At 35.0% G+C, this 27,666-nt stretch overlaps 4 protein-coding genes and 3 pseudogenes across 9 annotated transcripts; 1 reads left to right on the forward strand and 6 right to left on the reverse strand.

The window, feature by feature from the left end:
• Nucleotides 1-256: 256 nt before the first annotated feature.
• Nucleotides 257-2,279, reverse strand: LOC111289054 (folate synthesis bifunctional protein, mitochondrial pseudogene; annotated as a pseudogene).
• A 389-nt stretch (nucleotides 2,280-2,668) lies between these two features.
• Nucleotides 2,669-5,203, reverse strand: LOC111288687 (protein NRT1/ PTR FAMILY 5.6-like; annotated as a pseudogene). The gene is made up of 4 exons (XR_016341293.1): nucleotides 5,044-5,203; nucleotides 4,628-4,842; nucleotides 3,920-4,508; nucleotides 2,669-3,765 (listed from the first exon to the last, which is right to left on the reverse strand). The product of XR_016341293.1 is annotated as a protein NRT1/ PTR FAMILY 5.6-like (transcript).
• A 3,324-nt stretch (nucleotides 5,204-8,527) lies between these two features.
• LOC111289055 (folate synthesis bifunctional protein, mitochondrial pseudogene) lies at nucleotides 8,528-11,468 on the reverse strand (annotated as a pseudogene).
• Nucleotides 11,469-12,137: 669 nt separating this feature from the next.
• On the reverse strand, nucleotides 12,138-14,770 carry LOC111288686 (protein NRT1/ PTR FAMILY 5.5-like). The gene is made up of 4 exons (XM_022879671.2): nucleotides 14,621-14,770; nucleotides 14,205-14,419; nucleotides 13,498-14,090; nucleotides 12,138-13,343 (listed from the first exon to the last, which is right to left on the reverse strand). Exons 1-4 carry the CDS (start codon nucleotides 14,685-14,687, stop codon nucleotides 12,446-12,448), a joined length of 1,773 nt encoding a protein of 590 aa, XP_022735406.2. The 5' UTR covers nucleotides 14,688-14,770; the 3' UTR covers nucleotides 12,138-12,445.
• A 1,722-nt stretch (nucleotides 14,771-16,492) lies between these two features.
• On the reverse strand, nucleotides 16,493-17,972 carry LOC111289057 (folate synthesis bifunctional protein, mitochondrial-like). The gene is made up of 2 exons (XM_089760103.1): nucleotides 17,396-17,972; nucleotides 16,493-17,351 (listed from the first exon to the last, which is right to left on the reverse strand). Exons 1-2 carry the CDS (start codon nucleotides 17,862-17,864, stop codon nucleotides 16,645-16,647), a joined length of 1,176 nt encoding a protein of 391 aa, XP_089616229.1. The 5' UTR covers nucleotides 17,865-17,972; the 3' UTR covers nucleotides 16,493-16,644.
• Nucleotides 17,973-18,821: 849 nt separating this feature from the next.
• Nucleotides 18,822-20,825, forward strand: LOC149519385 (fructokinase-like 2, chloroplastic). The gene is made up of 2 exons (XM_089760102.1): nucleotides 18,822-19,709; nucleotides 20,410-20,825. Exons 1-2 carry the CDS (start codon nucleotides 19,455-19,457, stop codon nucleotides 20,416-20,418), a joined length of 264 nt encoding a protein of 87 aa, XP_089616228.1. The 5' UTR covers nucleotides 18,822-19,454; the 3' UTR covers nucleotides 20,419-20,825.
• A 1,089-nt stretch (nucleotides 20,826-21,914) lies between these two features.
• On the reverse strand, nucleotides 21,915-25,781 carry LOC111287964 (putative 6-phosphogluconolactonase 1). 5 transcript variants are annotated; one of them, XM_022878658.2, is made up of 5 exons: nucleotides 25,748-25,781; nucleotides 25,519-25,600; nucleotides 24,499-24,693; nucleotides 24,265-24,400; nucleotides 21,915-22,626 (listed from the first exon to the last, which is right to left on the reverse strand). In XM_022878658.2, the coding sequence occupies exons 3-5, from the start codon at nucleotides 24,669-24,671 to the stop codon at nucleotides 22,135-22,137; spliced, it is 801 nt and encodes a 266-aa protein (XP_022734393.2). In that variant the 5' UTR covers nucleotides 24,672-24,693; nucleotides 25,519-25,600; nucleotides 25,748-25,781; the 3' UTR covers nucleotides 21,915-22,134. The 5 variants fall into 5 exon arrangements, with proteins under 5 accessions (XP_022734393.2, XP_089616227.1, XP_022734396.2 ...); XM_089760101.1 differs by lacking the exon at nucleotides 25,748-25,781 and having other exon boundaries at nucleotides 25,519-25,734; XM_022878661.2 differs by lacking the exons at nucleotides 25,519-25,600; nucleotides 25,748-25,781 and adding an exon at nucleotides 25,487-25,507.
• Nucleotides 25,782-27,666: the final 1,885 nt, after the last annotated feature.

Consider the following 27,666-nt stretch of genomic DNA (forward strand, 5'->3'; position numbering starts at 1 on the left):
AAATCTTCCAAATAAAAGTCGGTGCAAAGAGTAAAAGAAAAGACAAAAAAAAAAAAACCACGGTGAAACTTCATGAGATCTTGAATACAAAATTGTTCAAATAAATTTATTATTTACCATGGGGAAAGAGTTTAGTAAATCATCTGAGGCCTTCGAAAGTTTAGCTCACAATTCTTTGGCTTTGGCAGGGTATGGTAATGACTAAACTAAGACGGTTGCCCTTCCTAGCATTATGATTGATGAGTTCCCCTCTCTTTCAGCTTGCATCACAAAGTTTCACAGCATCTACATTGTCTTTAACATTGTACACCCTGACAATGTTTCTACCTCCAAAATCCCAGCAGTGACAGAAGCAATGGTTGCAGGATCTCTTTCGATTGCAGCAGGACAATTGCAAATTTCACCTAAAAATCTCTTTCTTGATGGTCCAATAAGTACGGGACCATGACACACAGCCAAACTTCTCTTAGCAATCTCTGCACAAATGGCTGGTAAGCCCATGAGGATGTCCAAGTTATGTTCAGTCTTCTTGGAGAATCCAATTCCAGGGTCAAGAATAATCCTCCAAGCTGGAACTCCGGATAGTTCTGCATCCTTAACTCTTGAGAACAACTCGAAGGCAACCTGAGAACAAACGTCATCATATTGCAGGTTATCACTACTCTGCATTGTAGTGGGGTCTTCCCTCATGTGCATTGAAATATAAGGAACATCAAGGCTAGCAACAATCCTATGCATGTTAGGGTCTAACTGCCCGGCAGATACATCATTTATAATATGAGCCCCTTTCTCGACAGCCTCTAAGGCAACATCTGAATAGAAAGTATCCACAGATATGAGCTTTCTCTCCATCTCAGGCTTTCCTTGAACCGCTTCAAAGACAGGGATTAACCTATCCAATTCTTCTTCTGCAGAAATCCTAGAGGCCATTGGCCGTGTAGATTGTGCACCAATATCTACTCTATCTGCTCCTTCTGAAATCATCAAGCGAACATGAGAAACTGCATTCTCCACAGATACGAACTTTCCACCATCACTCAAACTATCTGGGGTCAGATTAAGAATACCCGTGACTGAGGTTTTCTCTGACCACTCCCATAAGTGATCCCTAGTTGGTAAAACCCTTTTCATTCCTTCCTTTCCAATGAGGGATTCGCCAACCAATTTCTCCCACGAACCAAATAGTCCATCTGAAACTGTTGAGAAAGAATGCCAGCACGCAATGGTATCACAGTCAATAACTGATCCTAGTAAATCCATTAATGGTTCCATTACAAATCATCGCTCCCAAATTCTCTCATTGGGGACAATAAGTATATCCGAACCAATCCGATACTTTCCATAAAACAAAATGTCTAGATCAATTGGCCTTGGACCATACCTTATTCCACCAGTACGACCCATGTCCTGCTCAATTTTCTTATGCACTCCCAAAAGTTCATGTGGCCCTAGCTTTGTAACAGCTCTAACAGAAGAGTTGAGAAATCGGGGCTGATCGTTAACATAGGCAGGTGCAGTCTCGTACAAACAAGCATGTCTTGTGATATATTTATACCCGATTTCCCCATTAACTGCAATGCTTCATTGAAAATATTAAGTCTGTCACCCACATTGCTTCCTAAAGCAATAACCACTTCCTGGTCTGCCGAATGAACTTCCACCAAGTGATCTGGTGCTGAATGCAGCAATGCATGGAAAGATTCTGCAGTAAATGTTATGAAAATGATTATAAAAAAGCCATAAACTGATTAATTTCTATTGAATTAAAAAGACTCTAGTAACATGTACCAATTTTCATGCTTTATTTCTTGCAATTATTACCAGGAGAATGGATGGAATGGAACCACAAAAGCTATTTTCTTATTACTTCGGAGCTAATAGTGTCCAAATTATGAAATAATGAATCCCCTTAATGACATGCTTCCGGTAAATTCCTTGAAGGTAAAGACGCAACAGATGATTTTGAAGATGTTGGACACATCAAAAGTGCGAAAGAGCTCATGTAGAACTTTTGCATTGGCGAGCTTGACACATCCTCCTCAATCATCCCGGAACTTGAAATTTCCTCCAAGAAGAAAGCAACTGATTACTCTCAAACCTTCATGGACTTGACAAAGCAATACTGGGCTGTTCGTGTGGCGATTGGTGGAATCTCTGTGGTGGTTGGCTTTTTATACCTGCGAAAGACGTAAGGCAATTTGATTTTTCCCCATTGGCTGCCCAAACGGAATTGTTACCCCAAAATTTTGAATAATTAGATGGATAATGATTAAGAACATTTACCCTTTGTTATTTTTAAAATCTGAAGGTAGGATTTGATCATTGATTACCTACATTAGGATACCATGATAGGATTGAAAAACAGGAAAAATTCTTTATATTAAAACAAAGGGATGGGCTCTGTTGTCAAATTTGTTTGTTTTAAGTTTTGAAACAGTTAAATGAGCTTGAGGAGATGTAGGAAATTGGTGATTTTGTGGGTATATGTGCCTGAATAATAAAATACTATTTCATGAAAGCATTTTCATCCTTGGTTTTTGTCAGTTGGCAGGCACCCAAAAATGTCACTGCGCACTGAAGCAAGTTCCTATTGTGGACTTGGTTTAATCTATCATTGGAAAAAAATTCCATAACTTTTCCAGTGACAAACTTATAAATACGCTTAACATATATTTTCTCTTTCACTCTCACTTTTACAATCCTAAAAAAGTACCTACATCCAAGAACACTCTCAGACAATCTCTTTACTCTTTGGCAACATGCACCTCTCTAAACGATACACGTAAAATCCTAAGCATAAATACATGGAAAATAATCTTGGACTAGGTGGAATTTCTTGATAATTCAGCAGGCTAACGCACTGAAATCTTTTGCAACTAAACGCTCACTTGTCCTTGGTTGTTCTGTTGGTCTCCTGCTGCTGTTTCTTCTTTCACTTCCAAGAATGGTATTTCTTCTTCTTCTCCTCCTGTGATATTATCATAAGAATACTGTTTGGCGACGTAAGCATAGAGAAAACAGATGATGAGGGAAACTATGACATATGCGTGATAGATAGAATCCAAACGACTTTGGTTTATACTATCCCCAAGCCAACTTTCATTGTATCTGGATTTGCTGTAAAAATCTAGAGTAGCTATGAATCCTATGCTAAGTACTGCTCCTAATCCGGTGAGTGAGCTGGTGAATACAGGCCCATATCTCCTTGAATCCGGAGCGTAGTGACCAAAGAAATCTCGGATGCCATCGCCAGCTAATCCTTCCATCGCTCCCAGGAAAAGGAACTGCGGAACCAGCCACAATGCCGAAATGTGGGCAATAGCCTTTGGATAATTTGACAGACCCTCTTGACTCAGAGGTTTGGATTCAACTGATGTTGCAACAGCGCAGCATATTATAGAAGCCAGCATACCTAAGCCAATCTTCACTCCATCAGAATACCCCTTTTTTATTCTGTCTATTCGTTTTTCGAACACCATTTCATACCCACGTTTGATTGGACTTTTTGAAAACCCTTGGATCATCTGAAAAACTACGATTAGGATACCATTACCACCTCTCATGCTGTTTGCCTGCTCTATGAAGAAGGTGTTGCCAAGAGATTTCACCATGCCATACACGATGAAAGTCACAGACATTGGAATAATATTTAGCAGAAGTTTTGTTTGCTCCACTTCTTTCACCGTGCAAAGTTTCCATCTCGTTTCTTTCATTATTGAATTATCATCAGCAGGTGACTCTTTCACTGCAGCATTGTTGAGACACCTGTATTTAGCGAAAACATCAATAGTAATTAAACGTATATCAAACAAACACAAAGAACAAATCATGAAAAGAAGAAAGTAATGCAAAATATTGTCCGAGGAAACAATCGTAGAGGCTGTAACAAAATCAACTTGAATTGGAGAGAGCAACTCACTCAAGATGGTCTGTGAGGAGTTGATTTTGATCGTCTCCATCACAACGATGAAGTCCATATAAATTTTCTCGGTAAATGAGATGCCTCTTCCGCACCGCAGCAATCAAGACGCGAAGCATAGTCGAAATAGGACTTGGCTGCAGCCGAGGAGGGCCATATAAAGGGAGACCACAAAGAAACCAAAGTAAACCAACTGCTATGCCAATGGCTGATATCAGAAAATACAGTTGCCATCCGCGTTCAAAAGAGATGAAACCATAGACAAATGTTATGGTTCCGAGCATCTTGACTGCGGTGCAAAGCAATCTGATAAATCTCTGCTGCAATTGCCGCCAGCCTCCTATTTTAACCTTAAAAAGGAAGCATCCAACTTTTACCCTTGTTGGTTCATAATGTTCTGGTACTTTTACAACCTTGGTTTGGTCAAAAGAAAGGGAGGAAAGGGGAATAGCTTGTGCAGCTCCACCAACAATCAGAAGAGCTAATCCTTCCCAGAAAGGTGTATGTTTCAATTTTTAAAATAATCGACGTTCTCCATGGGGTATGTTTCTTGTGTTTGTGGCACTGAGAAGGCTAAAAGGCCAAGTCCCTGCATGCATCACAGTTGCAAAATCTAGCTTCAATCTTTGTTTCCTTAGATGTGGTTTTAGGATCAAGTTAGAAATTTTAGGAGAGAGTTGTGTGGTAGAAGAAAGAAAAATTATTTACAGCACAATATAAAACACTAGAAAGAATCAACATCCGTCGATAACCAAGCCAAGCATCAATGCAGAGAGCAACGTGTATCTGCAACATATCCCTTAGTCCCTCTTGAAAATTAACGATTACTGCAGCTTCTTTTAGTTTCAAATTCCATGTATTTGTGAGGAATGTCATAAAGTTTGCCAGCACGTATATCATCATGCCCTTGCTGAAAAGCAGACCTATAAAATGACCAAAAGGAAGTTTCTTGGGGTTAATTTCCAGAGAATTTTGAAATAACTGTGTCAACAAACTATCTCTTTAATTAACAAAACATTAATTCAAAGTTTCATGTCTCCTTGTAAATGGTTTACAGCACTTGTATAGATATTAAGAGATAAATCTTAATTACTAAGAAGAGTTTAAGCAAATTGGTGGAATACCAAAAGTGAATATGACCAATCGTTCGGGCAAGCTGAACCATTTTCGGACTCCATCACATGTTATCATCTTTACTTTCACAAGGCTTATTTGTGCTTATGAGTTGAAATGTCGCCCTTCCCTTTACATATATTTCCTGCACAATTACTACACTTCTTCGGATGAAAGGTTATTTATAAGAGTTACGTTAATATATATTATACGCAAAATAAAAAAAAAAATGCATGTTCCCTCGAACAAGACTTACAATGTAAAGCCTAGAAAAAATAATAACATCTTTTGGACGAAGAAAAATTTTGATTGAAAAACTCAGGACTTTACATGCGAGGAATGAGTCGAGGAACCCATGATTTTGGAATTTAACAAGGACTAACTGACCAACTACAAATCCTTGCTAAGTTAAGAAATTGTACCTCGTATGAGCTTGCCGTTCAGGGAAGCAGAACACGAAGATAAAGTAGTTTTGAGTTCTAAGATAGCAGAGAAGATAAATCCCCTAGACCTGGACTTGGATTCCTGCATATTGACAAGCATTTTTTTTATACTAACTGATCAGCCGCTTTTTGACACACTGATCTCCTCAGCTTTAATTTGTTTCCATTTGATTTCTAGCTTCCAAGAAGTTCACATTTTTTGTTTTCTTTTTTTTTTTTTTTCATTTCTAATAGTTTGACATGATCGTTTCAAAGCAATTTCCAGGAAAAAGAAGGGCAGTGGAGCCTCTCGGTTTGGTTTTTCGAGTACTAAAGTAAGACTTTATAGGTTGACCTCCATGCCCACGTTCCTTTATAGGTTGACCTCCATGCACATGTTTCTTTTATTTCGAGTACTAAAATTAGACTCGCTTTACGGAATTATTTTATTTTTTAAATTATATTTTAACTATGAAAAAAAGTAAAAAAATTTTTGCCAAATTTTAATGATTATAATATAAACAAATAAATGTGTATTTTTTAGAAATAAATGATAAAAATATTTTTAAAATGTAAATACAAATTAAAGATAAATATAAATATATATCATTTTTGGACCTTAGTCTCAGCTGTGTGTCACGACTTAAGGAAGAGTCCTGAATCCTACATCGAACATAATAGGAGGCTCACTGGAGTATATAAGGATTCACCCCATCTCCGTCTTGTGAGGCGCCTTTTGTAAGATAAAACCGTGAGGTCAAGGGAGTCAGAGCGAACAATACCTCACAAAGGTGTGAACCGTGACAGGAAGGCTGATTTGGGACGCCGGAAGGGTAGATGCCCGAGTCCCGAAGCCGTGCGGGTTCGAAGCTTAAGTCTCGACTTGTGACAAGTGGTATCAGAGGCAACCGTAAACCGTTCGATCCACGTCAAACACCTCGAGGAAGGTAGACAGGGTGACCAACTTCCGTGACGAGAACGTCACGAGGTTGGGTATAGGAGAATATCACGGACCTAAGAAAAAATTTTGAATCTCACATCGAACATAATAAGAGGGTTACTAGGGTATATAAGGGTTCACATCACCTCCGTCTTGTCAGGCGCCTTTTGTAGGACAAAATCGTGAGGCCAAAGGAGTCAGAGCGAATAATACCTCACAAGGATGTGAACCGTGACAGGAAGACTAATCTGAGACGTCGAAAGGATGGATATCAGGGCCTCAGAGCCACGCGGATTCGGAGCTTAAGTCTCGACCCGTGATATGTGTACTATCATAATTATTTCATTATATTGTTTTTTGAGGAAAGTGTAAGAGAATAAGGAGATTTAGAAAGGGAGATAGGAAAAATGAAGTTAAGAAAAATGAGACTTGTGTGTAAAAATTTATAAAAAATATATATAATGTGAAAAAGAAAAAAAAATCATTTGGTAAGATGAAAAAAATTAAAGAAAAAAAAAAGTAAAACGCAAAAAGGAAAAAGGAAAGTGTATTGAACCCTCACCACAATCCTATCATTCTATTAAAAAATTAAAAATTAAAAAATTTTTAAAAGAAATTAATTTTTTTAAAAGTTGAAAAGAAATAAAAAAGTTAATTTAAAAAAAAAAAGTTGAACTCTAAAATTTATAATATCAATTGTATAAATGATGATTTATTTTTTAATATAAATTATAACTTAATTATATATAACTCTAATTTTTTATTAAATTAAAATATTAAATAATATTTTTATTAATATAAAATATAAATATAAATAATAAAATATATTTTTTAATATATCCTTAGGATGATCGGGGCATAGCACCTTAAATCCAATTTTAATTTGACACAAATTATTCAAATAAGTAAAATTTAACCAATTTTTATTTTGAAAAATCGCATCAATTAAATTATAATGATTTGAAGCCTATCATTATAGGTTATTTTATTTTGTCACTCAAATATCCATTTATTATTTTTTTACAAAATTTATTTAATAAAAAATTTTAAAATATATATATATATATATAAAATCAGGAATGGCATATGAATATATTAAAATATTAAATAATAATATTTTTAATAAAATTAAATAAATAATAAATATATTTTTACATATATCAGGGTTAAAGTGTAGTCTTTAAAACATTTTCTTATTCAAACTTAATTCAAAAAAAAAAAAATACTCAATCAAATTATTTTAAATAAAAATAATATACTAATTGAATCAGAATGAGTTGAAATGTATAGAATATAAATTATTTTATTATCTCTATTTTAATTAATTTTTTTATTATTTTATTATATTTATTTTTAATATGACTTAATTAAAATATATATATTTTGACTCGATTCTGAATTTTTTAAAAAAATACATATATTAGAGTGGTACGAATCAAAATTATTTGAATTAATATTGTTTATAATGTATATCTCAATTGATTTTTTTTTATAAAATTTCTTTAATAAAAATAAATTTTAAAAAATAAGTTAATTATTTATTTATTTATTTAATAAATTTAATAAACAATAAAGTAAAATTTTAAAAATAAAATTTTAAAAGGAGGGAGAAGTGTCACGTGTACACCCTCTCTTTCCCCCGAAATCTACAACTTTAAGTACATTAATATTCACTGTTCAAAAGTTTGCTACCGACGTACAAGATTTTTTTTTATAATTATTGGCGCTAATCCCATGGGTGGTGACTTGTTTGTTATTGACCATTTCGGCATGTCGTGCCCCACGACAGCAAAAAGGGCAACTGTCACGGTGTGTATGCAGCTAAACCTTACTCTTTTATTTGATCAACAATTTTGAACGAATTTAAAATTTTATGTAAATGGACGATAAAATTAATTATGATGAAATTTAAATTAATAATAAAAATTATTATAATTATAATTAAAAAATAATAATAAATTATGTTAATTTAATTTTATTAAAATTAATATTTAAATTTAATTGATGTAATAAACTTATTAACACTGCACCTTCGAATCTAGAAGGGGACTAAGACCAAAATTAACGGAAAAGATGCGTGTTGATCTGCGGGCAAATAGCAATGACGCGGTCACAAATTAATAAAGAAAAAAAAAAAGGCTGACAGCCTATCTGCTCAAAGCCCAATGTCCGGATCGTCAATTGACAAAAGTTAAAACTGATTTTTACACTTTTCGAAGTGTTAAAAAGATTGTTAAAAGAACCTCCCCATACAAGGACCTCCATGTAAATTTCCAAACGATTCTTGTCCTTAACTGCTGGTGGCAACTACATTCCATTGCATCCAGCTTTGTACAGAATAATTTGCTGGCTTATATCAAGTCTATCCTCAAACAAATGCCCAATGAACAATGACTAAAGTTTACAACAAAATCTTCCAAATACAAGTTTGATGTAAAGAATATAAGAAAAAAAAAAAAAAAAAAAACCCTCCTTGGGAAACTTCATACAAAACTGTTAATTTAAATTTATTATTTATCATGAAGAAAGAGTTTAGTAAATCATCTGAGGCCTTCGAATGTTTAGCTCACAATTCTTTGACTTTGGTAGGGTATGGTAATGACTGAACTAAGACGGTTGCCTTTCCTAGCATTATGATTGATGAGTTCTCCTCTCTTTCAGCATTGCATCACAAAGTTTCACAGCATCTACATTGTCTTTAACGTTGTGCACCCTGACAATGTTTGCACCATCCAAAATCCCAGCAGTGACAGAAGCAGGTTTCAGGATCTCTTTCAATTGCAGCAGGACGATTGCAAATTTCACCTAAAAATCTCTTTCTTAATGGTCCAATAAGTACGGGACCATGACACACAGCCAAACTTCTCTCAGCAGTCTCTGCACGAATGGCAGGTAAGCCCATGAGGATGTCCAAGTTATGTTCAGTCTTCTTGGAGAATCCAATTCCAGGGTCAAGAATAATACTCCAAGCTGGAACTCCGGATGGCTCTGCATCCTTAACTCTTGAGAACAACTCGAAGGCAACCTGAGAACAAACATCATCATATTGCAGGTTGTCACTACTCTGCATTGTAGTAAGGTCTCCCCTCCCCTCATTTGCAATATAAGGAACATCAAGGCTAGCAACAATCCTATGCATGTTAGGGTCTAACTGCCCGGCAGATACATCATTTATAATATGAGCCCCTTTCTTGACAGCCAGGCAACATCTGAATAGATAGTATCCACAGATATGAGCTTTCCCTCCATCTCAGGCTTTCCTTGAACCGCTTTTAAGACAGGGATTAACCTATCCAATTCTTCTTCTGCAGAAATCCTAGAGGCCATTGGCCGTGTAGATTGTGCACCAATATCTACTATATCTGCTCCTTCTGAAATCATCAAGCGAACATGAGAAACTGCATTCTCCACAGATACGTACTTTCCACCATCACTAAAACTATCTGGAGTCAGATTAAGAATACCCATGACCGAGGTTTTCTCCGACCACTTCCATAAGTGATTCCTAATTGGTAAAACCCTTTTCATTCCTTCCTTTCCAATGAGGGATTCACCACCCAATTTCTCCCACGAACCAAATAGTCCATCTGAATCTGTTGAGAAAGAATGCCAGCACGCAATTGTATCCTGTCAATAACTGATCCTAGTAAATCCATTAATGGGGCCATTACAAATTGTCGCTCCCAAATTCTCTAATTGGGGACAGTAAGTATATCCAAACCAATCCGATACTTTCCACAAAACAAGATGTCTAGATCAATTGACCTTGGACCATACCTTATTCCACCAGTACGACCCATGTCCTGCTCAATTTTCTTAAGCACTCCCAAAAGTTCATGTGTCCCTAGCTTTGTAACAGATATAACAGCAGAGTTGAGAAATCGGGGCTGATCAGTAACATAGGCAGGTGCAGTTGTCACGGACCCAAGGGGGAGTCCTGAATCCCACATCGAACATAATAGGAAGGTCCCTGGGGTATAAAAGGGTTCACACCATCTCCGCCTTGTGAGGCGCCTTTTGTAGGACAAAACCGTGAGGCCAAGGGGACCAGAGCGGACAATACTTCACAAGAGTGTGAACCGTGACGGAAGACTGATCTGGGACGCCGGAAGGGTGAATGCCCGGGTCCCGAAGCCGCGCGGGTTCGGAGCTTGAGTCTCGACCCGTGACAAGTGGTATCAGAGCCAGCCCTAAACCGTTCGATCCACGCCGAGCGCCTCGAGGGAGGTAGGCAGGGTGGCCAGCCTCTGTGACGAGGGCGTCACGAGGTTGGGTGTGGGAGAATGTCACGGACCCAAGGGGGAGTCCTGAATCCCACATCGAACATAATAGGAAGGTCCCTGGGGTATAAAAGGGTTCACACCATCTCCGCCTTGTGAGGCGCCTTTTGTAGGACAAAACCGTGAGGCCAAGGGGGCCAGAGCGGACAATACCTCACAAGGGTGTGAACCGTGGCGGAAGGTTGATCTGGGACGCCGGAAGGGTGAATGCCCGGGTCCCGGAGCCGCGCGGATTCGGAGCTTGAGTCTCGACCCGTGACACAGTCTCGTACAAACAAGCATGTCTTGGGATATTTATACCCGATGTCCTCATTAACTGCAATGCTTCATTGAAATTATTAAGTCTGTCACCCACATTGCTTCCTAAAGCAGTCACCACTTCCTGGTCTGCCGAATGAACTTCCACCAAGTGATCTTGTGTTGAATGCAGCAACGCACGGAAAGATGCTGCAGTAAATGTTACGAAAATGATTATAAAAAAGTTATAAACTGATTAATTTGTATTGAATTAAAAGACTCTAGTAACATGTACCAACTATCATGTTTTATTTCTTGCAATTACTATCAGGAGAATGGATGGACTGGAACCACAACAAAAGCTATTTTCTTATTACTTCGGAGCTAATAGTGTCCAAATTATGAAATAATGAATCCCCTTAATGACATGCTTCCGATAAATTCCTTGAAGGGAAAGACGCAACAGATGATTTTGAAGATGTTGGACACATCAAAAGAGTGAAAGAGCTCATGTAGAACTTTTGCATTGGCGAGCTTGACACATCCTCCTCAATCATCCCGGAACTTGAAATTTCCTCCAAGAAGAAAGCAACTGATTACTCTCAAACTTCATGGACTTGACAAAGCAATATTGGGCCGTTCCTGTGGCGATTGTTGGAATCTCTGTGGTGGTTGGCTTCTTATACCTGCGAAAGAGGTAAGGCAATTTGATTTTTCCCCATTGGCTGCCCAAAGGGAATTGTTACCCCAAAATTTTGAATAATTAGATGGATAATGATTAAGAACATTTACCCATTGTTATTTTTAAAATCTGAAGGTAGGATTTGATCATTGATTACCTTCATTAAGATACCATGATAGGATTGAAAAACAGGAAAAATACTTTATATTAATACAAGGGGATGGGCTCCTTTGTCAAATTTGTTTGTTTTAAGTTTTGAAACAGTTAAATGAACTTGAGAAGATGTAGGAAATTGGTGATTTTGTGGGTATATGTCCCTGAATAATAAAATAATAGTTCATGAAAGCATTTTCATCCTTCGTTTTTGTCAGTTGGCAGGCAACCAAAAATGTCACTGCGCACTCAAGCAAATTCCTATTGTGGACTTGGTTTAATCTATCATTGGAAGAAACATTTTTTCTTGCAGAAAATTTTCTACATTCCATTGATTTGTATAATTATTCTTTAAAAGAATGATATTATTTCAAATTTTAATAGATGCAACTTTTCTATTTAATACAACTCCAGGGACTTTTTTATACTAAAAAAATTCCATAACTTTTCCGCTGACAAACTTATAAATTACACTTTACATATTTTTTCTCTTTCACTCTCACTTTTACAATCCTAAAAGTCCCTACATCCAAGAACATTCGGACAATCTCTTTACTCTTTGGCAACATGCACCTCTCTAAACGATACACGTAAGATCCTAAGCATAAATACATGGAAAACAATCTTGGACTAGGTGGAATATCTTGATAATTCAGCAGGCTAACGCACTGAAATCCTTTGCAACTCCACGCTCACTTGTTATTGGTTGTTCTGTTCGTCTCCTGCTGCTGTTTCTTCTTTCACTTCCAAGAATTGTATTTCTTCTTCTTCTTCTTCTTCTCTTCCTGTGATATTATCATAAGAATACTGTTTGGCGACGTAAGCATAAAGAAAACAGTTGACCAGGGCAACGATGACATATGCGTGATAAATAGAATCCAAACGACTTTGGTTTATACTATCCCCAAGCCAACTTTCATTGTATCTGGATTTGCTGTAATAATCTAGAATAGCTATGAATCCCACGCTAAGTACTGCTCCTAATCCGGTGAGTAAGCTGGTGAATACAGGCCCATATCTCCTTGAATCAGGAGCGTAGTGACCATAGAAATCCTGGATGCCATCGCCAGCTAATCCTTCCATCGCGGCCAGGAAAAGGAACTGCGGAACCAGCCACAATGCCGAAATGTGGGCAATAGCATTTGGATCATTTGGCAGACCCTCCAGACTCGGAGGCAGAGCTTTTAACCTTTTGGATTCAACTGATGTTGCAACAGCGCAGCATATTATAGAAGCCAGCATACCTAAGCCAATCTTCACTGCATCAGAATACCCCCTTTTTATTCTGTCTATTCGTTTTTCGAACACCACTTCATACCCACGTTTGATTGGGCTTTTTGAAAACCCTTGGATCATCTGAAAAACTACGATTAGGATACCATTACCACCTCTCATGCTGTTTGCCTGCTCTATGAAGAAGGTATTGCCAAGAGATTTCACCATGCCATACACGATGAAAGTCACAGACATTGGAACAATATTCAGCAGAAGTTTTGTTTGCTCCACTTCTTTCACCGTGCAAAGTTTCCATCTCGTTTCTTCCATTATTGAATTATCATCAGCAGATGACTCTTTCACTGCAGCATTGTTGAGACACCTGTATTTAGCGAAAACATCAATAGTACTTAAAGGTACATCCAACAAACACAAAGAACAAATCATGAAAAGAAGAAAGTAATGCAAAATATTGTCCAAGGAAACAATCGTAGAGGCTGTAACAAAATCAACTTGAATTGGAGAGAGCAACTCACTCAAGATGGTCTGTGAGGAGTTGATTTTGATCGTCTCCATCACAACGATGAAGTCCATATAAATTTTCTCGGTAAATGAGATGCCTCTTCCGCACCGCAGCAATCAAGACGCGAAGCATAGTCGAAAGAGGATTTGGCTGCAGCCGAGGAAGGCCATAGAAAGGGAGACCACAAAGAAACCAAAGTAAACCAACTAATATGCCACCGGCTGATACAGCAAAATACAGTTGCCATCCGCGTTCAAAAGAGATGAAACCATAAACAAATGTTATGGTTCCGAGCATCTGGACTGCGGTGCAAAGCAATCTGATAAATCTCCGCTGCAATTGCTGCCAGCCTCCTATTTTAACCTTAGAAAGGATGCGTCCAATTTTTCCCCTTAGTTCACAATGTTCTCGTACTTTTACAAACTTGGTTTGGTCAAAAGAAAGGGAGGAAAGAGGAATAACTTGTGCAGCTTCACCAACAATCAGAAGAGCTAATCCTTCCCAGAAAGGTGTATGTTTCAATTTCTTAAAATAATCGACGTTCTCCATGGGGTGTACTTCTTGTGTTTGTAGCAATGAGAATGATAAGGATAAAAGGCAAAGTCCCTGCATGCATCACAGTTGCAAAATCTAACTTCAGTCTTCGTTTCCTTAGATTTAGGATACAAGTTAGAAATTTTAGGAGAGAGTTGTGTGGTAGAAGAAAGAAAAATTACTTACATCATAATATAAAAAACTAGAAAGAATCAACATCCGTCGATAACCAAGCCAAGCATCAATGCAGAGAGCAACGTGTATCTGCAACATATCCCTTAGTCCCTCTTGAAAATTAACGATTGCTGCAGCTGCTTTTAGTTTCAAATGCCACGTATTTGTGAGGAATGTCATAAAGTTTGCCAGCACGTGTATCATCATGCCCTTGCTGAAAATCAGACCTATAAAATGACCAAAAGGAAGTTTCTTGGGGTTAATTTCCAGAGAATTTTGAAATAACTGGGTCAACAAACTATTTCTCTAACTAACAAAAAATTTATTCTAAGTTTCATGTCTCGTTGTAAATGGTTTATAGCACCTGCATATCTATTAAAAGATAAATCTTAATTACTAAGAAGAGATTAAGCAAATTAGTGGAATACCAAAAGTGAATATGACCAATCGTTCGGGCAAGCTGAACCATTTTCGGACTCCACCACATGTTATCATCTTTACTTTCACAAGGCTTATTTGTGCTGATGAGTTGAAATGTCGCCGTCCCCTTTACATATATTTTCCGCACAATTACTGCACTTCTTCAGATGAAAGGTTATTTATAAGAGTTACATTAATATATATTATACGTAAAATAAAAAAAAATGCATGTTCCCTCAAACAAGACTTACAATGTAAAGGCTAGAAAAAATAATATCTTTTGGACGAAGAAAAATTTTGATTGAAAAACTCAGGACTTCAAATGTGAGGAATGAGTCGAGGAACCCATGATTTTGGAATTTAACAAGGACTAACTTATCAACTACAAATCCTTGCTAAGTTGAGAAATTGTACCTCGTATGAGCTTGCAGTTCAGGGAAGCAGAACACGAAGATAAAGTAGTTTTGAGTTCCAAGATAGCAGAGAACCTGGACATGGATTCCTGCATATTGATAAGCAGTTTTTTTTATACTAACTGATCAGCCGCGTTTTGACAGACTGATCTTCTCAGCTAATTTGTTTCCATTTGATTTCTAGCTTCCAAGAAGTTCACATTTTTTGTTTCCTTTTTTTTCTTTTTTCAATTCTAATAGTTTGACATGATCGTTTCAAAGCAATTTCCAGGAAAAAGAAGGGCAGTGGAGCCTCTCGGTTTGGTTTTTCGAGTACTAAAGTAAGACTTTATAGGTTGACCTCCATGCCCACGTTTCTTTATAGGTTGACCTCCATGCACATGTTTCTTTTATTTCGAGTACTAAAATTAGACTCGCTTTACGGAATTATTTTATTTTTTAAATTATATTTTAACCATGAAAAAAAGTAAAAAATTTTTTGCCAAATTTTAATGATTATAATATAAACAAATAAATGTGTATTTTTTAGAAATAAATGATAAAAATATTTTTAAAATGTAAATATAAATTAAAGATAAATATAAATACATATCCTTTCTGATCTTGATCTCAGCTGTGCACTATCATAATTATTTCATTATATTCTTTTTTGAGGAAAGTGTGAGTGAATAAGGAGATTTAGAAAGGGAGATAGGAAAAATGAAGTTAAGAAAAATGAGACTTGTGTGTAAAAATTTATAAAAAATATATACATGTGAAAAAGAAAAAAAAAACCATTTGGTAAGATGAAAAAAATTAAAGAAAGAAAAAAGTAAAACAAAAAAAGGAAAAAGGAAATTGTATTGAATTCTCACCACAATCCTATCATTCTATTAAAAAATTAAAAATTAAAAAAATTTTAAAAGAAAAAGTTGAATTTAAAAGAAATTAATTTTTTTTAAAGTTGAAAAGAAATAAAAAAATTAATTTTTAAAAAAAAGAGTTGAACTCTAAAATTTATAATATTAATTTTATAAATGATGATTTATTTTTTAATATAAATTATAACTTAATTATATATAACTCTATTTTTTATTAAATTAAGATATTAAATAATATTTTTATTAATATAAAATATAACTATAAATAAATAAAATATATTTTTTTATATTTCCTGAGGATGGTCGAGGCATAGCACCCTAAATCCAATTTTAATTTGGCACAAATTATTCAAAAAGATAAAATTTGACCCAATCTTTATTTTAAAAAATTGCATTGATTAAATTATAATGAATTGAAACCTTTGTCACTCCAACATCCAAATTTTTTTTACAAAATTTATTTAACAAAAAAAAATTTTTAAAACAAATATATATATATATAAAAGAAAATATGAGCGAAACATGAATATATTAAATTAAAGTATTAAATAATAATATTTTTAATAAAATTAAGTAAATGATAAATATATTTTTATACATATCAGGATTAAAGTGTAATCTTTAAAATATTTTTCTTATTATTTATCATGAAGAAAGAGTTTAGTAAATCATCTGAGGCCTTCGAATGTTTAGCTCACAATTCTTTGGCTTTGGTAGGGTATGGTAATGATTGAACTAAGACGGTTGCCTTTCCTAGCATTATGATTGATGAGTTCTCCTCTCTTTCAGCATTGCATCACAAAGTTTCACAGCATCTACATTGTCTTTAACATTGTACACCCTGACAATGTTTGCACCTCCCAAAATCCCAGCAGTAACAGAAGCAGTGGTTGCAGGATCTCTTTCAATTGCAGCAGGATGATTGCAAATTTCACCTAAAAATCTCTTTCTTGATGGTCCATAAAGTACAGGAGCATGAGACACGGCCAAACTTCTCTTAGCAATCTCTGCACGAATGGCTGGTAAGCCCATGAGGATGTCCAAGTTATGTTCAGTCTTCTTGGAGAATCCAATTCCAGGGTCAAGAATAATCCTCCAAGCTGGAACTCCGGATAGTTCAGCATGCTTAACTCTTGAGAACAATTCGAAGGCAACCTGAGAACAAACATCATCATATTGCAGGTTGTCACTACTCTGCATTGTAGTAGGGTCTTCCCTCATGTGCATTGCAATATAAGGAACATCAAGGCTAGCAACAATCCTATCAATGTTAGGGTCTAACTGCCCGGCATATACATCATTTATAATATGGGCCCCTTTCTTGACAGCCTCTAAGGCAACATCTGAATAGAAAGTATCCACAGATATGAGCTTTCCCTCCATCTCAGGCATTCCTTGAACAGCTTCTAAGACAGGGATTAACCTATCCAATTCTTCTTCTGCAGAAATCCTAGAGGCCATTGGCCATGTAGATTATGCACCGATATCTACTATATCTGCTCCTTCTGCCGCGTAGATTGTGCACCAATATCTACTATATCTGCTCCTTCTGAAACCATCAAGCGACCATGAGAAACTGCATTCTCCACAGATACAAACTTTCCACCATCACTAAAACTATCTGGGGTCAGATTAATAATACCCATGACTGAGGTTTTCTCTGACCACTGCCATAAGTGATTCCTAATTGGTAAAACCCTTTTCATTCCTTCCTTTCCAATTAGGAATTCACCACCCAAATTCTCCCATGAATCAAATAGTCCATCTGAATCTGCTGAGAAAGAATGCCAGCATGCAGTTGTATCACTGTCAATAACTGATCCTAGTAAATCCATTAGTGGGGCCATTACAAATGATCGCTCCCAAATTCTCTCATGGGGGACAGTAAGTATATCAGAACCAATCCGATACTTTCCATAAAACAAGATGTCTAGATCAGTTGGCCTTGGACCATACCTTATTCCACCAGTACGACCCATGTCCTGCTCAATTTTCTTAAGCACTCCCAAAAGTTCATGTGGCCCTAGCTTTGTAACAGCTCTAACCGCAGAGTTGAGAAATCGGGGCTGATCAGTAAGGCAGGTGCAGTCTCATACAAACAAGCATGTCTTGTGATATCTATACCCAATTTCCTCATTAACATCAAGGCTTCATTGAAATTATTAAGTCTGTCACCCACATTGCTTCCTAAAGCAATCACCACTTCCTGAATGAACTTCCACTAAGCAATCCGGGGTTGAATGCAGCAACACACAGAAAGATGCTGCAGTAAATGTTACAAAAATGATTCTAAAAAAGCTATAAACTAACTAATTTCTATTGAATTAAAAGACTCTAGTAACATGTACCAATTTTCATGTTTTATTTCTTGCAATTACTATTAGGAGAAAGGATGGAATGTAAGCCCAAAAGCTAGTTTTCCATTTAAATCAATCACCAATTCACCACCAACTCAGACATCTTAAACAAAAAACATTTACTTTCTGAAACTAACTGTCACAACTATATCTGGAAAAACCTAAACTTCCTCCAATCTAAAGCATCATGTTATGAGCAGTATGAAGAAATTTACAGTGAATCAGTGCAATAGACACATTTAAGAGCTGGATATGGCCATTGGTGTATGGAAAGAAAATAAACCATTCACATTAAAACCCACAAACATTTGATATTCACCTCCAAAATACTTTTGGGCACCAATAATCCCACTTTTGGGGGGCAAAAGCTGCTTGAAAAGATTCATATGTCAAGCGGTTTCTTCAACTCCTCATTCTCAAGCAAAAGCTGCTTGAGCTTTGCTCAATCGCCAGCATCACACTGCAGTTACAAATTGCAGAAAAAAGAGCATGTTGCATGTTTCCAGATTTACAGGATGCAAAATCTTTAGATGGGTATCCAATTCTACTAAATAAAAACAATAAAAAAGGCGTACCTTGTCTACGTATTCTGTATAGAAGAATTAAGCCTTTGATGAATCCAACCGATGAAGCTGCTGTGTGGGGAGACTGGAGAGACTCCTCAGGAGCCTGGCTTTTAGCCAGAGATAAAGGAGAACAGGAAAACTCACCGTTTTAAAGTTATATTCTTTTTTAATATTGAGAGAGAGAGCGTGTAAAATTAAAACCCTTGAGTTCCCTCTATCTTCTCTTTGATTTCCAATCTTAAAACTCCATAGCAAGGAGACAGAGGGTTCTCTCTTCTTACATGCTCTGGTAAACTGCAAACTTGTGGAGACAGAATGGCATCCCTCTCTTTCACTTACTTTCTCTCACTTCCCAGGTTCTTTCAACCTCTCTTTATCTCAGATTTGGCTGTTTTTGTTCTTTTATAATGTTTCTAATCAACTGGTATTCTTCCCATTTTTCTTTTTGTAATTTTGTTTTGATGGGATATTGTAATCATTGCGGTCTCTTCGCCATGTTTAATGCTAAGTGGTCTGTCCCTTACTTTTTATGTCATGAACTTGAATATCTCTCCTTTGTGTGGATGCCCGTTTCATAGTTCAGCTGCTCCAATATTTCTTCGCCATTCTGCTCCAAAGATTCTTTTCATCCTTGGTGATAGAAGAGATGACATGTGGGTCAAAGACTCGTGCTTTTGGTTTCCTAATTGTAACCCTGAAACGTGAATCAACATTTTTTTTTTATCAGAATTTTGAAAGAAATTTAAATTATGAAAATCTCAAGGTTTTGTTTGTAACAAATGGAACTTCCAAGATACAATATTATACTAAGGAGCAAAATGGTGCAGTGCACAGGATGGAGGATGCCCCCATAGCCCCTTGCTCTTGTGATTTGTTTGCATCTGGAGATGGCATTTTGCAGGTACTGACTTGTGGATCTGCCTATTTCTGCTCTTTGCTACATGAAAGTGTGTAGGCTATTTAGGAGCCTGTATGCTTAGGGTTTGTTAAGCTTGGCACCTTACCAAGCTGAGCATTTCCTTTACCATTAAGAACATAGTTTGTTTTGAAGGAGAAGCCTGAGCAGTAGTTATGGCTAACTACTCAGCATGGAGTACCTTTTTGCACGAAATACTGACTGTCCATTTGAAGTGGCTCATTTGTAAATAGGTGAAATATTATGGTTAAGTAGGATTCGAGCTATTAATTTGACCATATCATATATAATTGATAACTCACAAATTCCCAAATTAATAGTTCAATGTTAAAAGTTAATGCATAACTTATCATGTTACTAATTTTCGTCATGTGTTTCCTTTGACATCCCAGTGTTTGAGAGAAGTGCTTAGTCAGGCTGATTAAAACAAAATATGAAGAAAGGGATGATTGATGATTATTGTTACCTTAGACAAGATCTTTTGCTGTGTTAGATATGATTTGCCAATTGTAGGCTTAAGGCATTCGCTTTCTATAGCAGAATAATTGGAGATATAAGTAGAAGATCTTGATATTGAGTTTTCCACGTTATTGACTAATTATTGATGCACGGATACAAAATCATGGTTATTTACTGTTGTTTGAACATTCCAGCTTATCCTTCTTTTTTTGGACAAAATTTTCAGCTCTCCTGAGAATGTTGACAGTTTAGCTGGATCTCATTACTGATAAAGGATACTTAGAACACACAATGGAGTATGCAATTGACTGTGGGGTCATAGACTAATGGCTAGTTGCACGCAGACGTGGCTTCCCTCCAAGGGAAGGTATAGAAGAGGAAGGAAAAGGAGAAAAAGAAGAAGCAGTCCCTGATCCAAATGGCATTTGATCAATAACAGAAAGGGAATACCGCATGTTGGTGGAGTTTCTAAGTTGATCTTAGATGTCATACTGATTCATATAGTTTATTTCCTAAAATGCCTTACACAGGAAATTTCATATCACTGTAAAGTAAGCCGAGTGTTTGGTCCCACTCAATTGAATCTTGTTAACTTAGAAACCATTTTTTGAAATGCATGAAGAGCATATATATTCCAATCCCTGAAGTTGCTCAGCATTAATTGCTTCGATTTCTACCAAGCACTGCAGAGTTTACCATCCTTAAAAGACAGCAAAGGGAAAAAAGAGGAGATTCCTTTAGATATTTGGAACAAAAATGATTGAATTTGTGTTAGAACATCAAACTCATTGTTGCTTTTCTCATAAAGCTTAAAAGTTGCATGATCTTATCTTATTAGACAATGCTATCATTGGCAAGCAGTACAACAATACTTTGATTATGAACAGTTTATTTTACTACATGCCTTTAACCGAAGACGTTCATCTGAACATATACTCACTTTCCTTGAAGTGAGAGGAACTTAAAGATACAGCTTTTGCTAGATTGAGATCCCTAAGAAATGTATTTTCAGACGGCACTTTGCACTGAAAGTAATAATTTTTGAATGTATACTTTCATCGTGGCAATAGGAGATTGTCCTAATAAAGTTTAGTTCTTGAGTTGTATATTTTGGAGCTTAAATTTTGATAGGTTTGCTGGGGGGTTAGTCTAATCCATGTAGATTATGCTGCCTACATCAACTGCAGTCTCTTTCTTGAAAAAGATTGGACATATTTAAATAATTTCCATTATTTAATTCTGGATGATTAAGGGTAGGTGAGGAAGCTAATCTTTCATTTCAACTGATGTCAAGAGGTAGATTATGTGTTCTAGTATTTTATCATCAAATCATCATCCATGTAATTATTAGTTTAAGGCTTGGATCTTAAAGCATTGCTATTCAGGAAGCTTTCAAATCCAAACTTCAACCTGTTTAATTTTTTTGAATTTGGGAAATGGGTATTCAAACCTGATTTTTTTAATAAAGGATACATGTACTTATCATTGAATCAAATGTTGGGATGCCGCCGCCAACCGTTATAGTAGATTCCATAAACAGCGAAATTTTCTTAGGTGGGAAGTATGCAAAACTGTATTAATATTACCTCAGTTTGATTTTACTTTATCCAGGTTAGAAGATCGAGGCTAAGGGTATGTCCAGTAGATGTCAACAAAGCAGGCATGCGGTTAACATTTCACTCATCTGGCTTCAAAGTTTGACTGCATCCAATCTTCAAATTCACCATTAAATGAAACCTAACCAGGAAAAAGCTTTTGCACTAAAGACCCCAACTTTATTTTTCTCTCCTTACAAAACGGATTCCACAGTTCCTATCTCAAATAGAAAATCCAAAATGAAGAATTTAACCAAAATAAAAGAAAAAGAAGCAGGAACTAATGGAGGATCAACAGGTTTCACAACCCGCAACTACATACAAACATACTACACTTTGGCAAGAAAAACTTGACCCTACTCGGAAAAGCGAAGACCGTCCAGTTTTGATGCAGCTGGCTTGTCCAAAAACCATACCGACTTCCCTTTTGTTGGTTGGACTAACCGTGCAGGCAGTGACGGGCAGTCAGGTCCAACATTATCAATTGCCAAATGCACAGCCTCTGCTTTGCTTTCACCTGTCACTACCATTGCTACATTGGATGCAGAATTGATGACAGGCAAAGTGAAAGTTATTCTCTCAGGTGGCGGTTTGGGAGAATCGGTGATAAAAGTTACCCATTCGTCTGTCTCATTAAGGACTGAATGATTAGGAAATAGCGAGGCAATGTGACCATCAGGGCCCATACCAAGAAGGATAAGGTCAAACTTGGGGCAGTCGCTGACGTCAGAAACATTGACCATCCGTGTTTTGACTAGCTGCCGAATAACAAACATGTACTCATCAGCAGCCTCCTCTGCCGAAACTGAATCATTGATAGAATGAACATGGCTGGGTACGATCGGCACCTGCAAATACAAGGCATAAGCTCTTAGAGCACACACAACATGGAGTAAACTTACCAAAACAAACAGAGCTATAATTTATCGATCAATCTATCCAGTAAGGAAGGAAAGCACTGCTATATTCAGAACTTTAAAATGGTGACACCACGACACCAAACGTGGATGGAAGCCCTCTAGCAATAGAAGAAAACAATGTCATTATTTATACAAATGTTTATATAATGATTCAAAAAAAAATTTTCCATCAGTTTCTGAAATTTTGATGAAAAGAAATATAAAATGTTAATCTAAATTTTATCATAATCAAGTTTAGTTTGATGCTAGTCAAGTCATTTTTGCAGACTAAGTGCTCCCAAGGAATGCAAAGCATGATTAAAAAGCTAGTAGTTCTTTTAATGGACTAGCTTTTTAATGTTCCGGATAACACACAATGAAAAAGCATTCATCAAAATGTTTCTTTAATTTATAGTGTAAGATGTGAGAAAAAAGTTAAGAAAAAGAGAGGAGCCAAGGGATAGACAAAGAAGCAGTAACAGATCGGCAAGTCCTAAGAATTCTCAAACTTGTATGATTATCAATATCAAGAAAAAGAGCTTAAAGGTTCCAAATATACAAACTCTTCATCTTCAAAGAAACGAGTCTACAAGGATTACAAAAGATAAAATGATAGGTTCACCATAAGGCCTTTAGCTTTTCAGAACCATCAGTCATCTAGGCTATTTCGATCATATCTGATATTCTGAAGATGCATGCCTCATGCTATCCTCAACAAACCAATGGAATTAGTAACTGGAAGACGTTCAAAAGTTCTTAGAAGGGTAGAACCACCAGCAAAAGTTCTTCAAATCATGTGGAAATTTACACTTCCATATTGTTATAACAAGTGTTTACACCCCCGAGCTGCCAGAAATGCCCTCTTAAGAGAGAAGAAATGCACAGTTGCATCATGTATTTGTTCTCTACATTGTGGTGAGTCAAAGATGGCACCGTGAACAAATGAAATTCAATGTCCTGGTAAAGGAAATTCAAGTGGCATGATTGACAATATAACACAGGAAGGTCAAATAAAACTGTTTTTTTTTTTTTTTTTTGCCAAGAAACTCAAGAAATTTCCAAAGATTTTGTGAATGCTAGAACCCTAGACGTAAGAAGTTTTTTGTAGTTAAAACCGAACATCTATGTTCCAAACTCAGAAAACCGAACATCAGAAGATAACCACAACACAGTGAAGATGAATTGAAAGAGCAAACATGGGAATCACTGAAAATAAGGAATCCATTAAAGAATAATCAAATTTTGGGATATCATAGGTCAGCTAACATCACCAAGTAACATAAGTCTGTTCCAAACTCAGAAACCAACATCATAGATAGGGAGTTTAAGCTTAAATACCTTCTAGCAAAGGCTAATATTTCAAGATCCAAAGTGTGGATCGGTCTAATCACTGAATAATGAAGGAACAAATCTGTACTTTGTGTATCAAATAAAGCAGGAAACCCAGGAAAAGAATAAGATACAAAAGAACGCATCCTAATAAGATACCAATATCAGAACAGCAAACATCATCTTCTTATCACAATTTCCCTTCATTTGGTTCTTGGAAAGCAGAGAGGGAAAAAAACAACAAATCCAGATACCAACCTTGGAAAGAAGGCCATCCTTTGCAAGCTTATAATTGCTATCAGAATGGTTTTTTGCCACAACACGTTCATCAGCCCAAAATATATACCATTTAGCCCAGTCTACAGTCTTGTCATAAGGAGCTTCACAAAGTTTTCTGTTTCCCACCAAAAACTTCAGAGGAAGAACACCAAAATCACAAGACCAAAAAAACCAAACAAAAAAACCAAACATGGGAAAGGAATGCATTGATACCCCATTAAGCCAATGAGAGAACCTCCAGACAATGCAATAGCAAAGACACCCCGGTCCTTCACCGCAGCCTCAGATAATTGAGCAATATAGTCAGCCAAATCTGTCCTTAGCTCATCCAAATTTTCATGAATTCTCAAATCTTCTCTATTATTATGAGCCCCAGAAAGAGCCATGCTTTTGACTATTTTACCAACTCTAACGTCCAAAAAAAAAGGAAAAAAAAATTAAAATCATAAGAATTAAGAATAAAACAGAGCCAATAACACACAAATCCACAGTTACAAGAGTAAAACTAATTGAAAGCAATTTCTTCAGCAAACACTCCAAGAAGAGCAACGAAAAAGCAAATCTTACTGTTTCAAAGAAAATGTAGCAGCAGACAATAAAGCCATTAACTTTTGCAGTTCACAGGCAATAAGTTAAAATTAATGAAACATCAAAACTCTAGATCATGCTAAACAGTTAAAAGAATCTATGGCCCAAAAGTAAGAAATATTTAATAACACAGTTTAAGATTCATTAAACAAAACCAAAACCAATCAGGTTATAATAGCCAATTGCCAAAAGCCCATCACTTTATGCATAGAGTTTTAAACATTAAACTAAACACAGCAAGGAAAATCCAAAAAAGGGTTATGATCAGCAGTTCATCACAATCAAGAGATCAAGCAAAACCAAAACCTTAACTCATTTGATGTCTCAAACAGATGAGTTTTACAGCAAAACCAGTTATACCTAGAACATTTAAAAAAAAAAAAAAAAGAGCCTTGATCAAAGAAAAATCTAAGTTTTATTACTTACAACAAACAAAAGCAAAAAACAAAAAACAAGAAATGCTTACAAAGAAGAAGAAGAAGAAATAAAGAAGATGGGTGATCCCAGAGCAGAAAAAATAGATGAAGATGGAAGACGGGTGATCAACAACAAATGAAATAATTATTTATAAATAATAAACACAAAAAACAGATAAACTTAAAAAAAAAAAAACCTGTTTCAGAGTAGAAACTGAGGGGCATTTACCTTCTGGTTCCACGTGCAACCAACGATATTGACCAAACACACACACAAAAGCAAAATAAGTTCTGTTTCTTTCTCTCTTTTTCTGTGAGAAAATGAAAGTAGATGGATAATATTAATATTAGATAGACAAAGAAAAAATTCTTGGTAAAATAAACAAACAAAAAACAAAGAAAATAAACGAAAATCTTTATGTCCTAAATACTCTCCTATAATTTTTATAAATCAACACCTGGGTTTTATTTAATATTTGCTTAGCGGCTGTTTTTGGAAAGAAAAACAAAAAACAGGGGGACGAATTGAGAAACAAAGTCCTAAAAGACTAACCAAACACCTGTCCAAATCACATTCTGACAAATGCATCAACGTTACTTTTTGTCTTGTAAGACTAAAACAATGGTTTTTAAAATTTTTTTTATTCTTTTTTATTAAATCTTTCTCTTTCTCTTTGCTTTTCTTGTTAGTTTTATATTTTTTCTTGGTTATAAAAATTAAAATTTGCATCTTTTTCTTTTTCTTTTTCTTTTTCTTTTAGGTTGTCCCCCCCCCCCCGCCCCCCCAAAACCAACTGCTTTACATTTTTTTTTATATGTTTTTTATAGACAGTGTTAAAAAAAATATCAAGGCGGAGTTTCAACCTTAAGCTTCTCTCTTTCTCTCTTAATATAAGATTTTGTTTTTTGAATGATCAAAAATAATAATAATAATTTATATATTTATATTTTATTGTATAAATTATTATTTATTTATTTTATATATTATATAAACATTATATTTTATATTGATATAAAAATATAAAATATATTTTTTTTTTATCAAATTTATATTTAATTTTTATTAAAATTTTAAATCATATTAATTTATATTTTTTATTATTTTTTATATTATATTATCGTATCATATTTTAATTTTTTTTTACAAAACATCTTCTTTGATATTTATATATATAAATAATAATTTTTAAAAAATATTATCTTACGTCTAATCATTTATTAATTAAATGATATTTAAAAATTACAATTAATGTACTTTTTTAATTTAAAGAAATTAATACATCAAATATAAAAAATTTTAAAATTATAATTAATTATTCTTAAACAATGCTTCGAAACACCCATTAACCGAATTTTTTGTTGAAAATTCAATGGTTCTTGATATCTTTCATCTTTCAGTATTGAGTCATGATATTGTTTTAGGTATTTTTTTATTTTGAAAGTAAAAAAGTAAAAATTTATATTTGGATGTAAAATAATAGTATTTTTAAAAAAATAAAAACAAAAATATAATTTTTATTTAAAATTTTTTTTTTGAAATTATTATTTTAAAATTAGTGTTGGGTTTTAGTCATTCATTTATTAATTAAGTAAACATGATTTGTTTTATATAATTCCTTTTTTATATTATACAAAGGGATTTTAATTTATAAATTAAAAAATTAGCAATCAAAAGAAACTCAATAAATTAGTAGTTGAAATTTTTCTTGTTGAATTACTTCTAGAAAATTTTTGGATGGTGCATAATGTTTTGAATTTTGAATGGTGATGCCCAAATCCTCTAGTCAATATTTTCCTTTTTCCCTCTTTAAATTTTTTTTCTTGAATTCATTGGTGAAAGTGTTTTTTTTTTTTTTAATGCCATTTCAATCTTTTGGATCTATATTCCTTGTTTGTACAAAATATAAACCAACTTTATGTCATGTTTCATAATATTTGTGTTGAAGATATCATCATGTCAGCCATCATTTTCTCTAATTTCTCCAATTTTGGTATGCCTAAATTTAATGATTGATATATTTATATAGTACAAAATATTAAATTTTATATAAAAATTATGTATCATTATTTATAATAATATAAAAATATAAAATATATTATTCTTAAAAATTTAAATCGTATTATTTTTTTTTCATATCATATTAATATAATGTTATCGTATGGTATTTTAAATTAGTACTCCGTCACATAAAAACATATACTATCATGTAATTGATTAAAAGATGATAAATATATCAAGAGGAAGTTTGGAATCTCTGGCAAACAAATATCAATCTCAAGCAAAGAAAGGGGGAAGAGTGTTCAGTAGTTGAAGTAAAATGGTATAAAGCTCCCTTCTCCCACCAAATTCAAACCCCACATGATGACAAATCAAGAC

The sequence above is a fragment of the Durio zibethinus genome, chromosome 4 (genome assembly GCF_047325235.1).
Source record: "Durio zibethinus cultivar Kanyao isolate XHJ-2024 chromosome 4, ASM4732523v1, whole genome shotgun sequence".
Taxonomy (NCBI): domain Eukaryota; kingdom Viridiplantae; phylum Streptophyta; class Magnoliopsida; order Malvales; family Malvaceae; genus Durio; species Durio zibethinus.

What these genes read in the sequence shown, in the direction of transcription:
- LOC111288686 (XM_022879671.2), bottom strand. Translation starts at nt 14,687, where the DNA reads ATGATAACATGTGGTGGAGTCCGAAAATGGTTCAGCTTGCCCGAACGA. An exon ending in ATTGGTCATATTCACTTTTG is followed by an intron (nt 14,420 to 14,620) that starts GTATTCCACTAA and finishes GTCATTTTATAG; the next exon opens with GTCTGATTTTCAGCAAGGGC. An exon ending in CTAGTTTTTTATATTATGAT is followed by an intron (nt 14,091 to 14,204) that starts GTAAGTAATTTT and finishes TGATGCATGCAG; the next exon opens with GGACTTTGCCTTTTATCCTT.
- LOC111289057 (XM_089760103.1), bottom strand. Translation starts at nt 17,864, where the DNA reads ATGGGTCGTACTGGTGGAATAAGGTATGGTCCAAGGCCAACTGATCTA. An exon ending in TATTGGTGCACAATCTACGC is followed by an intron (nt 17,352 to 17,395) that starts GGCAGAAGGAGC and finishes CATAATCTACAT; the next exon opens with GGCCAATGGCCTCTAGGATT.
- LOC149519385 (XM_089760102.1), top strand. Translation starts at nt 19,455, where the DNA reads ATGACATGTGGGTCAAAGACTCGTGCTTTTGGTTTCCTAATTGTAACC.
- LOC111287964 (XM_022878658.2), bottom strand. Translation starts at nt 24,671, where the DNA reads ATGGCTCTTTCTGGGGCTCATAATAATAGAGAAGATTTGAGAATTCAT. An exon ending in TCTCTCATTGGCTTAATGGG is followed by an intron (nt 24,401 to 24,498) that starts GTATCAATGCAT and finishes GGTGGGAAACAG; the next exon opens with AAAACTTTGTGAAGCTCCTT. An exon ending in AGGATGGCCTTCTTTCCAAG is followed by an intron (nt 22,627 to 24,264) that starts GTTGGTATCTGG and finishes TTGTATTTGCAG; the next exon opens with GTGCCGATCGTACCCAGCCA.